The 13,479-nt window shown below is 40.8% G+C and overlaps 1 protein-coding gene across 1 annotated transcript in view; it reads right to left on the bottom strand.

The window, feature by feature from the left end:
* Positions 1-13,479, bottom strand: part of eipr1 (EARP complex and GARP complex interacting protein 1) — a 96,308-nt gene that overhangs the window by 43,148 nt on the left and 39,681 nt on the right. Inside the window, exon 5 of the mRNA XM_080413645.1 lies at positions 5,421-5,520. Coding sequence (XP_080269771.1) covers positions 5,421-5,520 — 100 coding nt within the window. The remainder of the gene's footprint in view (positions 1-5,420; positions 5,521-13,479) is intronic.

The following is a 13,479-nucleotide window of genomic DNA, read 5'->3' as shown; positions in this document are numbered from 1 at the left end:
TCCTTATCTCACTCAGTCTCTCTCCTATAATCTATATGTTTCCCTCCTTGTGTCCTTCTCTCTCTCTCTCTCTCTCTCTCTCTTAATCCAACCCTCCTCTGTCCTTCTGTGTCTCTCTTCTCTTCTACCCAGCTCTCCATTTCTACCTCCCATCGTTGCTCTGCTGTCCTGTATCTCTGTCTGTTAGGGCCGTCTTAGTGATTATTACATCGATTCCCCTTATTCAATGCATCAAATAATCTTGAAGCACAGTTTTTTGAATATATTATACTGTATTTATCGACACGAAAAACTTCTGACAAAAGTGATTTATATGATTAACAACTCATTTACAAGGGTGTAGCACAAAATTAGCAACAATAGCCCTTCAACACGCTTGTAGGCCTGCTGTTTTTGCAACGTTTGAATATTTTTGAAAAAGATAAATGAAAATTTACAAATACTGATTATTTTTATTGAAATCAATGAAGCTGTGTCTGTTTTCCAATGCTCGGTGTCATGTTTCTCAATAAGAGATGTTTAAAATGGCACTCGGGTGGTGCAGCGGTAAAGTCCTTGAAAATAGTAGATCTACAAGCTCACAACGTTGTGATTTTCTGAAAATATGCCTAATTTGTACCTTTGAATACTTGAGTATTTACTTGAGTATACACTTTGTCCACCACTGATTCTCTCTCACTCTAACTCTCTATTCAGAGGTGATTTCTCTCTCTCTCTCTCTCTCTCTCCGTTTCTCCATTCAGTGAGATGTATTCTCTCTTTCTGTCTCTCTCTCCATTCAGTGAGAGGTACTCTCTCTCTCCATTCAGTGAGAGGTACGGTATTCTCTCTTTCTCTCTGCCATGCTCAGAATCTCATTTCATGTTGTACTGTAGTTGCTCTCAGTATGGTAACAGGCGTGATAGTCCACCACGGGTCAGTATCAATGTGTCCCCCAGTGCCGCGCGCACACACACACACACACACACACACACACACACACACACACACACACACACACACACACACACACACACACACACAATTGCAATTGCGTGTTCACATTTGTCTTGGCGTAAGCCTGATTGAAATCTCCTGGATAGCAGTGATTTTTCACGTCAAATTAAAGCAACTTTGTGCGCGCACACACACACACAGTAGGCGTGTGACCTGGCTGGCCTTTGTGAGAATCTCTCAGTAAAAGCATGAATTACTAATGGCTTCACCTATAGCTCCATCACTCATGTCTGTGTGCATGCACACGCACACACACACACACACACACACACACACACACACACACACACACACACACACACACACACACACACACACACACACACACACACACACACACACACACACACACACACACACACACACACACACACACACACACACACACACACACACACACACACACACAGAGAATGTGTAGGGGCCTGTTAATTCTTACTCGAATATGCACAAACAAACACACACACAGCCAGCTTGGATGCTAAGTCATCTTTATACTGTCTTTCATATCATTGCTGTCAGGTGGAAACCTTGTATGTCCATTTTTTTATTATTATTTTAAGATGTTTGATGATTTTAATGTAAAAGTAGAGGAAATATAGCCAATCTAAAAGATCTCAACGCGTTGGTAGCTTTTAGATCGGCTATTTCAACACTCTTGTATGATGAAGTAAATAAAACATAACAAGTTGAAATATGGAGATACAAGGTTTCTACCTGACAGCAACGATATGATATGTTTACCCCGTTACAACTTCTCTGTTCCCTCCTGCATCTTTGTTTCATCCTCAGTACGATGCTGCTATGACAAGACACCTGAATTTCCCTCAGGATTAACAAAGGTACTGTCTGTCTGTCTGTCTGTCCACCCCCCCACACACCATTATCTTCAGTCTTTAAATATGTACAGTATATACTGTACAGTAGTGGGCATTTTAACCACTTGAACCTTTTACATACAGTACCTATCATGGAGGGGGCGGAGGGGGGGGGGGATCAACCGGCGAAAATAGCCGGTCTACAATCTCAAAATAGCCGACCTTGTTAGATCTGGCTATTTTTGATAGATATTTAGTGGAAAAGTGAAAACATCAGTGTGTCCTAGTACAGAGCCCTGGGCGGACTTTTTAAATATTTTTCACCCATTAAGACCTGAGGCCGAGTCTACAAAATGTCTTCTAAAATCTAAACAGTTTATTTTTTTTTTATCTATGTTGCTACTGTACATCAGTGGTTCTCAAACTTTTTCATACCAAGGACCACCCAAAATGTACTTGGCAACGGACCCCCATCTCAAAATGTTTTGTTCCAGGGAGCCCCGGAAGCAAAGATTTGAGTTACAAATGTTTGCTTAAAGAATATATAAATATATATATCGATTTTTCAAAAATAGCAAGCTCGTAGCACGGCACTCTGCGCCGTGCTATAAGCTTGTACATCTGCTATTTTTGAAAAGCCAAATAAATCTAAAATGACACAGATGCGTTCCCGGTCTTAACAAATTTGACTCACTTGTTCCTTTAAAAATTTGCCTTTTTTGTTATCAGGAGACCAAAAGGGGAGGTAAATGTAATTTTTCCATCTCATTTGTATGACATGTATTATTGTGTTCATCGTTTATGCTATGGTGATGAATTGAATACATAGGAGGACCACAATGGAAACGAGTCCCCAGGACTTTTTCTGTGTTATCCTTTTAGCCTTAATGTCTTACTGTACCAAGTGCTGTTTACATTTCTGACTAATAAAGCGTTCAATCAATCACAAACGGTATGGGACATACTAGGTTTCCACGTGACGGCGCCGATTAAACTAACCAGGCTTAGTTTTCCCCTATATTTACAGTACAGTTATTATTATTCCGCCTCCATGATGGCGTGCGAGCTGTTCTCAACGCCCACATTTGACGTGAAACATACCATGCAGTACGGTACAGTACGGCTGTACAGCACATATTACTGCGTGTACTGAGGGGAAAGTAGAGAGAATGACTGTGTTCTTTTTTTTCCCCCTCCGGTTATTAAAGAAGACTATTACTGTCACAGCAGGGGAGACGAGGCCACAGCGATATGAAACTAACTGGAGACAGCTCACAGGAAGGGACAGCACACAACCTGCCTCGGTAGCCGAGTGTGTGCGTGGTGTGTGTGTGTGTGTGTGTGTGTGTGTGTGTGTGAGAGGGAAAGAGAGAGAGAGAGAAACGCAGAGAAACAGACAGAGTTGTGCAGGTATCTTCTGTGGTGTGTGTGTGTGCGTGTGTGTGTGTGTGTGTGCGAGAGAGAGAGAGAGAGAGAGAGAGAGAGAGCGAGCGAGAGAGAGAGAAACAGAGAGTCGTGGTATCTGCTCACTAACATTGACGCAGAGGGTGTGTGTGTGTGTGTGTGTGTGTGTGTGTGTGTGTGTGTGTGTGTGTGTGTGTGTGTGTGTGTCGTGCGTGTGTGTGATAAGACCAAGATATGGTCGTTATCAAATAATGAGTTAGCTATTGTATGATATGGCGAGTGTGTACGTTTGCATGCGTGCGTGTCTCGCCTGTGTAGAATTCAGAGCAGGTGGGTGTCTAATGTATGCGTATGCGCGTGCATGCTTGAGCTTGTGTGTGTGTGTGGGTGTGTGTGTGTGTGTGTGTGTGTGTGTGTGTGTGTGTGTGTGTGTACCTACACGGACTGTACTTGTATTCAGTCATAACAGATTGTACTTATATTCATCCAGATACTCACTGTTGAAGATACATACTTGTACAGGTGTGTGTGTGTGTGTGTGTGTGTGTGTGTGTGTGTGTGTGTGTGTGTGTGTGTGGGGGTGTGTGTGTGTGTGTGTGTATACATATTTTCATTTTCATATTCACTGTTGATAAGTCATATCTTATATCCGTTGTTTCAAGTCTATACATTTTCATTCATATTCATTGTTGATAGACAGCACATACAGTGACTGTATATTCATTCATGTACTCATTGACAGACCGTGCATATATCCACCTGTATACTCAGTGCTGACAGACTGTAAAGTACACATTTATATTCAATCATATATTGACCGTACAAGGTTATATTTATTGATAGACTGGACGCAAGTTTACTCATCCACTCATTCAGAGATCTAGGGCCAGCAGCTCAGCATTTTATTTTATTTATTTATTTTTGTTCTTATTTATCTTGGGTTGGTTCTTGATTCTTGACCTGTTGAGCCCTACAGAGCCAAAGGGCAGCAACTACGTTTTTTTGGGACACATGTGACTCATTTTATTTGTCTAAAAAGGTCAAATTAGTCTTTGTGATCTTGGGGGATAAACAATTAGCTCATGAGCAGGTATACAATTAGACGCAGGAACACTTATATGCCGATAATCCATTTGGCTGGCCAATTGAAATACTCAGTGGTAGAAAAAGTACTCCAATGTTTTACTTAATTAAAAGTATCAATACTGCAATGTAGAAGTACTCCGTTACAAGTAAAAGTCTGGAATTCAAAATTTTGTTGAGTAAAAGTACAAAAGTATTGGTATCAAAATGTACTTAAAGTACCAAAAGTAAAAGTACTAAAATGTTTGAAAATAGCAGATCTACAAGCTCACAACGCGTCGCGATGCGACGCGTTGTGAGCTTGCTATTTTCAAATAGCCTAGGTATAAAACAGGACTTAAGTGGTTAATGTATGTTTTATAATGTAATAATTTATATCTGCAAAGTAACTAGTAACTAAAGTTTCCAAATAATTGTAGTGGAGTAAAAGTACAATATTTGCCTCTGAGATGTAGTGGAGTAGAAGTGAAAGTACTGGAAATTGGAAATACTCCAGTAAAGTACAAATACCTCAAAATTGTACTTAAGTACAGTACTTAAGTAAATGTACTTAGTTACTTTACACCACTGGAAATACTTTGACCAAAGTGCTTAAACCCCTGTAATCGAGTCACAACTGTACGTAGGCCACTTTTTCCGTCTACACCAAATCTCTTCACCAAAAACAGCCGGATCTGCTATATTTGGCTAATGTTCCCCCCAGAATATATATGGACACTGGGGTTCAAGTGGTTATTCTTATCAGTTTAATTATTTGCGTAGTTACAGCACTTTGGCTTTGGAGGGCAACCACTAACACCTGGTATATCTAATCTCAGTGGTTCTCAAAGTTGGGCCCGGGAACCGCAGGGGTCCTTGGGTGGGGTTCCAGGGGGTCCCTAGCAAAATGTGTTCTAATACAGCGTCAAAATTATTTTAACCACTTTAACCATATTTTATACATTGGCTATTCAAAAATAGCAGATACACAAGCTCACAGTGAAGCTGTGTACATCTGATGTTCTTCTCTTCTGGGGGTCAAAACATTTTCAGATGGGGGTCCATGGCCAAATAAATACATATCAATTTGGGGGTCCTTGACATGCAAAAGTTTGAGAAACACTGTCTTATCTTCCTCACTGTGGCCTGTGTGGAGCTCTCTTGTAGGTCCCAGAGTAGAGCATGGTTATCGGCCAATGAAATCACACGCTTGCCATCTCCCATGGGCTCCCACAACACACTGTAAAAGGAAGAAACACACACACACACACACACACACACACACACACACACACACACACACACACACACACACACACACACACACACACACACACACACACACACACACACACACACACACACACACACACACAGAGATAGAGTCAATAATAATACATACAGTAACCAAGCATGCATGCTGTAGTAAAAGCAAACGCACATACACCAGAGACATCAGCCATCAGGGAATGGAGCAGGTTTGTAAAAATAGCAAGATAACTGCCAGAATACACTGAACTATACCAGACTATACATGTAGGTAGGTCTGCAGTCCCAAACAACTTGCATGGTATAATATGTTGTAGTTAAAGGTAGGGTAAGTGATCTATTTTTGGTTAAAACAAAACGTTTTTTGTTTAAAAAAAAAGTTCTCTCTCCTTATTGGATATAATTTGTATCTGCATAAAATGCATTTTCTGTTTAATAAAGAGCTGAAGAGACAGAGACTCTTGTTACTGAACAAACACTATCAATGAGTACTATCAGAATATAGAGGTATTTAACACTTATTTTAACAAAAACATTTCACTTACTGTACACTAGCTTTAAAATGCAGTTGCACATCTCTCCATTGTGACCTTGACCTTTCACCCCAAAAACGTAAATCTATTTGGGTCAGCCCCAGAACATTCCCACAGGTGCCGTTTCTTAACGGCACGAGGGGCCGAAACCAAAGAATTTGCACTCGTATACCAGTAAGATGCAATGACTACAAACCTTGAATCTTTCAAGTTTCATGAGAATCCACCCATCTGTTCTCAATTATGATTTTGACCTCGACTGTGACCGTGCCCTTTGACGTTTGCATCCTAAAAGTTATCACTTTGGCACAACCTACGACATTGTTGACCGTTGCAGACCAAGTAGTCAAATAATTGTAGTGGAGTAAAAGTACAATATTTTCCTCTGAGATGTAGTGGAGTAGAAGTAAAAGTACTGAAAATTGGAAATGCTCCAATAAAATAAAAATACCTTACAATACAGTACTTGATTAAATGTACTTAGTTACTTTACACCACTAAAATTAACACACTCAAACCGACCAATTACAACACGCTGTCCCTCATTGCTGTGGGCAGGGTAATAAGAAGGAAGCATTTTTTCAAGGTTGAAAATGCAGGGCAAGAACATCTGAAAAGGCATCAAGCTAACTGAGAATCTAGACTTTGTCACATACGCCACAATCAGATTTTGTCACACTGGTGCAACATTAGCTTGTGCCGGCGTGCGCGCACACGCACAGACAGACACACACACACACACACACACACACACACACACACTCTCTCTCATTTACTGCTTTGTTGAACTTTACTACTGTGGGGCAGAAAACTAATTCTCTGGATCTCTGCGTTACTATGGTTAAGTGAGTTATAAGTTACATTATTATCAGTCTGATGTCGTCCATGGATATTATGGTCCCTTAATCAAATTAATAAAGTAACGGTAATGTCTTGAGGGGGAACACCAAAAACAAGAAAGGGCCAAATAAATAGACATATATACCCATATACACCCATGTTAGTGAACAAACACTCTATAGCAAGGATTACCATCAGAATATAGAGCATTAACCTTCACAAACCTTTTTAATACAAGATATAACACTTACAGGAGCTTTAACACTAATTATTTTACGGTGTGTAGAGCACTGGTTCTCAAACTTTTTCATGTCAAGGACCCCAAATTGATATATATTTGGCCGCAAATGTTTTGTGCCAGGGACTCCAAGAAAAGAAGAGTCATAAAAAAAAATTCAAACACTGTCAAGATTATTCTAAAATGTAAAAAAGTATAGGAGATGTACAAGCTCATTCGTGATGCGCTGTGAGCTTGTATATCTGCTATTTTTTAATAGCCAACGTATAAAATATGGATAAAGTGATTAAAATGGTTGTGATGCTGCACATTTTGCTGGGGACCCCCTGGAACCCCTCCAAGGACCCCTGGTAGAGTAGAAGAAAGAAACGTGTCAACAACAGTCCTGTATGAGTATACTACTTTCACTCTGAATTATGAGACTAATCGGTCAGAATTATGGATAACCTTTTAAAAACCTTGATAGATTCCCAGGAGGAGGATATGAAATGCATGTTTTTTTGGTAACAATTCATATGGAATTGGACCAGGCTCTCTGAATAACTGCAGTGACAAAATCACCATTGTAAAAAAAAAAGTTAAAGAATCTCCTCTTACAACAACGTACATAACTCTAAATGTGTATTAAGTGGCATTTGACATTCTGTGTGAAATGAGTGATGATACATCTGATGAAGCAAGGAAAAGGGAACAGGTTTGCATGACAAGCGTATCGCTGCTGTCGGGCAGAAAACCTATACCTATAATCTCCTATTTTTACTGTTCAGGGTCTCTCTGTGTGTGTGTGTGTGTGTGTGTGTGTGTGTGTGTGTGTGTGTGTGTGTGTGTGTGTGTGTGTGTGGGGACTGTGATCTGACTGTCTGTAGCTAACCTTGCAAACTACGGGACCGATAAGCGGCAAATTTCTTCTGCACTCTGCCAGTGGGCGACAGAATTTATTTTCAAATATATTTTATACTTAAAAAATATATATTAAACTTTAATTTTATGAAGGAAGTCAATAGAGTTGTGACCCAGATTTCTGTCATACGTCATAGATATGTCAAACCCGACTAGCCTCGGAAACCCATGCTTTTTTTTTTTGTTACAAAAGAAAAAAAGCCTGGGGGAGCCATGCAGGAACGATGGTCTTAGGACCTTGTTATCTCCTAACCAATCAGAGTGCAGAGGGGCGTCGCTCTAAATTTGGTGACGTCAGCGTGCTCCGTGCACAGGCCGGGGGGGGGAGGGGAGGGGAGGCGGGGACATAGATTGGTGAAGCAATAGGAAGCCCCGCACGAATCCGTGCGGCTGAGTTTGGATCCGCCCTTAAAGACCATCGATTGGGCTCGTTCTCTCAGTCTAAACCCGACTGACTCAATAGATTACTGATGTCATAGGCTGATCACATTAACCCATTAACAACACATTCCATGCCAGACGTTAATCTCATAATGTACTCACCAGTGCCAACGTGTTATTGTTGTTTTTTTCACGTCGCCATAGATCTTGTTAAAATCCTTAAGATTGAGCTGTGCACTGTCTGTTTACATCGGCAAAATCTCACTGAATCTACCAGTGAAAACCACAGCTCCATGGTTGTAGTTAGAGCGGATTACGTTAAACAGTGATATGCGAGGAGAAAAAACTACAGGAAGAGAATTGAGTTTCAGTTTCGTCATTAGAACGAGGGCCGACGTGATCGGCAAAACCGGATCCCAAATAATTCTGTTTCCGGTCTTCAAACCGGAACCGGAAATGGATCAAAAAATTCCAAAAGTGCACCTGGGGGGGATCTACGCGAACCGGCGGTTCGCGTAGATCTACGCGATTGGCACGCTGCGGCTTTAAATAGGTTCGCGTAGATCTACGCGATTGGCATTCAATGTGTTAAGGCCTGAGGTTCCGATTCTACAAATGCCTTCTAAATCCTAACAGTTTTTTGAAAAAACATATGTTGCTATCAGTGGTCAGTGGTTCTCAAACTTTTTCATGTCAAGGACCCCAAAATGTACATGTATTTGGCTACGGACCCCCATCTCAAAATATTTTTGGAGATTTATAAGCAAAGATTTGGGTTACAAATGAAAATGTGCACACATTTTCACTTTTTTTCAAAAATAGCAGGTGCCGCGCTACGAGCTTGTAGATCTGCTATTTGTGAATAGCCAAAGTGTAAAATAATGCTCAAATCTAAAAATGACACAGATACATTCCCGGTCTTAATGGTTAAGTCCCACATCCACTTGTGTTTTGTTTGTTTGTTTGTTTTCTTCCATAAATGAAAGCCTGACTTTATCGAATGACAGTATTGTGCAAAAGTAGCAGAAATGATCTACAAGCTCACAAGTGGTCTTTATTTCTCCTGCTGTTTGGGACAAAAGACCCTGCACATAATTGTACTTGTACTATGGATGTACTTTTTACTGCATGTTCTACACATCCGGCTGCTATTATTCCCACTTCATTTTCTGTAGACTCCTCATTTCTGCTAAAAAAGGATTTTACCTCTTTTCTTAAACCCCAATGCTGCTAAAAGTTTTTTTTTACCCTTACATGTCTTCCCTAAATGTGTAATATACAGCATTTATTTTATGATATCCACTACTATTATCTTGTTGTTATACATTATTTTAATTATAGTTAGCAGTGGTGTAAAGTAACTAAGTACATTTACTCAAGTACTGTACTTAAATACAATTTTGAGGTATTTTTACCAAGTATTTCCAATTTTCAATACTTTTACTTCTACTCCACTACATCTCAGAGGCAAATATTGTACTTTTACTCGACTACAATTATTTGAAAACTTTAGTTACTAGTTACAGTACTTAGCAGATCATTATACTATAAAACATACATTAACCACTTCAGCCCTATTTTATACATGGGCTATTTGAAAATAGCAGATCTACAAGCTCACAACGCGTTGCATCGCGACACGTTGTGAGCTTGTAGATCTGCTATTTTCAAACATTTTTGTACTTTTACTTTTGGTACTTTAAGTATAGTTGATGCCAATACTTTTGTACTTTTACTCAAGTAACATTTTGAACACAGGCCTTTTACTTGCAACAGAGTATTTTTTATATTGTGGTATTGCTACTTTTACTTGAGTAAAATATCTGAGTACTTTCTTCCACCACTGATAGTTAGCACAGTCTGTGGCGCATGCCACACCAGCATTTCACTGCTTGTGTACTTGTATGAGTGAGTGAGTGACAAGTAAACCCTCTTGAATCTACTAATCCTCAGACAAAGTTGGGGGTTAAAGGTTTACCCAGCCGCTGCCGAAGGAACAAATATACCGCTGTTGTCGGGCAGAAACCTCTTATCTCCATATTCTAACTTGTTGTGTTTTTTCGTAAATTAACGCCCTACTTGATCACACTACAGCGTCACACAAAAGCATAACAAAGTAGCAGATCTACAAGCTCAAAATGCGTCGCTTCGCGCCGCGTTTTGAGCTTGTAGATCTGCTACTTTTTCCGTTTTTAAATTTGAATCCTGAAAAGTCACAGTTTTGGACATATGAGGTTTCCACCCGAGAGAGACGATATACAATATCTTCACTTTAGAGGGGTTTTTTGCTTCTGTGAGGAGCCAGACTATTTCCTGACAGGTTGGGGTCGGGTTGTACTCCCCACAGTGTTTCGCTTAAAAACTCCCCCGTTCTTTTACACACACACACTGTTAAAATGTGTTTTTCTTCTCAGCCTAGGCTATGAATAGGCCCAATATATAATGAGTGGTCTGAGGTGGGAAGTAACACTTTTAAAAAAATGTGATTCTTCCTCTGTGCTCTAAAAGAAATGTGTTTCAGCGCTATGTCACAAAACTATCCATCCGTCTTTTTGGTGGACTTTTCTGGATCGAGCGCTGCTGTGGTGGCAAACAGGACAAACGTTACGTCTGGGGTCTCTAGAAACTTCCTCCAATGTCACTCTCAGGCCCAGCTACAAACCAGTGAAGAAATACAGGTACAGTGTATTCCTCTAAATAAAAAGTTAAATTCCCCTCAGTATTAATAGAGCGCCGAAGTCAGACATCACTCTACCGCTAGAGGGCGCTGATGCCCCTGGGTCAAAGCATTGTTTTTTTGTATTGGAAGAAGATCGTGACATATAAGAACTGTGTAGGGGCGGCCATAGCTGAGTGGTTAGTGAGCCCGCCTAGGGAACCAGCTGGCCCTGGTTGCCCCAGGTTCGATTCCAGGCTATCCCAGCATATGTGCCGATGATATGAAATTTGTCCCTGAGCAAGACTCTTAACCCCAATTGCTCACAGGTTCTCATTGGAAACAAGACCGCAAGGACTTTCATGAACGACCTGTTAAAAGGAATTATCCTTATCCTTGTTCCAGAAATAAATGAATCACTCCAGCGTTTTTACTCATATGGATATGAAACATCAACTGACGGTGGAAAAGTAGAAATGTATCCAAAAGGTATGAGTACTTTTTTTTTCTTACACACAGACGTTATTAAATATAAGTCAATATCATAAATGAGTCACATACCTGACAAAATCTCCAGGGTCGTTTGTTTATTTTTGGAACACAGTTCTAATATGACCCGATCTAAGATTTGCTTATGGGGATTCCAATACAAAAAATAACACTGTGACCCAGGGGTAGTGGGAGTGACATCAGGACTCTATTTAACTGTGTACAAATGTAGCCCGTGGTTACATTTGTACACACTCAGAGATACAAATGGATACACAACACTGAGGATTTTACTAATAATAAGTAAATACAAAAATAAAAAAACATCCAGGTTGTGCTTGTAAATTGTTGCAAGGTTCAAAATTGACCATATTAAACACGGCGGCCATTTTGTTCTTACAGTAAGTCATATATTAGAGGGGTGGGAAACCCCGGGACTCCCTCTTTTCAGGCTGTTTCGCCCAGGGACCGCCCCTAATACAGTATGCCTATCCCTAACCATAACCTCACAAAACCTATGCCTAAACCTAACCGTAGCACGAACCATAACCTCACAGAAACTATGCCTAAACCTAACCTCAAAGCCACGCGCATTCCTAGCGAAAGACCCAGAAAAGAGGGACTCTCGGCGAACTCCACCCGAAGATGGCCACCATGTGAATAATGGTCCATAGACCAGTGGTTCTCAAAGTGGGGTGCGGGGACCCCCGAGGGATCCTCGGAGGGGGGCACCAGGGGGTCCCCAGCAAAAATTGTTAATACTTAACACTTTAACCATTTTATATATACGTTGGCTATTCAAAAATAGCAGATCTAATAAAAGAAAAAAAAAAGGAGAAAGAAAAGCAGATCTACAAGCTCATAGTGCGTCACTTCGTGCAGCACTATGAGCTTGTACATCGGCTATTTCTTTAAATATTTGAAAAATATCAAAAATGTTTTTTGTTTTTTTTACACAAATCTTCTCTCCCGGGGGTCCCTGGCACAAAACATTTTCAGATGGGGGTCCGCGGCCAAATATACGCAGTATCAAATTTGGGGTCCTTGCCACAAAAAAGTTTGAGAACCACTGCCATAGATTACCTGAGACTCGCGTTCAGCTGCAGGACTCTCCCTCTAGAGGAGAGTCACAAACCTGAATGTTTGCTGGAGTTCTGGAAACGGCCATGCCATTTGTTTAGCGGGAGCTATCAATTAAGACAACACCATTTCACTTGGACTCATTTGTCAACGTAAAGCCTCGGCTGTGTGTGTGTGTGTGTGTGTGTGTGTGTGTGTGTGTGTGTGTGTGTGTGTGTGTGTGTGTGTGTGTGTGTGTGTGTGTGTGTGTGTGTGTGTGTGTGTGTGTGTGTGTGTGTGTGCGTGTGTGAGAGAGAGAGAGAGTGGATGTTCGCTTAAAAAGGGAGAGTGTTCCCACCAGATAAAGGAAATTAAAAGAGAAAAGTAAGTTTGCCTTTTATCCAACTTTCTCACATATTCTTATTAGACTGAGGCAGGGGTGGGCAACCATGTCTTTAAGATCGACCGGTCTATTCCTAAGGGGCCCTCTGGGTCGATAGCGAAACAATTTGAAAACTCAGACGAAAACATCCATTCATATCATCCGCAGTCCAATCACACTCAGGGCTTGCTGGTTTGAATTGTGAACCCCAACAAATCCAATTAGGGGGAGCAGCGCAGTGCCAATTAGCATAGGAATGGCCTTGTCAGCATATCAATGGCCGCGGTGCGATACCTGTTTAGTACTGTAGGCTACTACTACTTATAAACCACAAGCTAACGAGACCGGGCAAGAAAATACTGGTAAACATGACGTTGAAAATGTGTTGAAAAACTAGTTTGGGAAGAGACACCAACTAGGAAAAAGACATACGATGTCCACGACAAATGGGA

The sequence above is a fragment of the Gymnoscopelus braueri genome (assembly GCF_963280865.1).
Source record: "Gymnoscopelus braueri genome assembly, chromosome: 19".
NCBI classification, from domain to species: Eukaryota; Metazoa; Chordata; class Actinopteri; order Myctophiformes; family Myctophidae; genus Gymnoscopelus; species Gymnoscopelus braueri.
The sequence above is the reverse complement of the archived record's forward strand: the minus strand, read 5'-3'. Positions and strand labels throughout refer to the sequence as shown.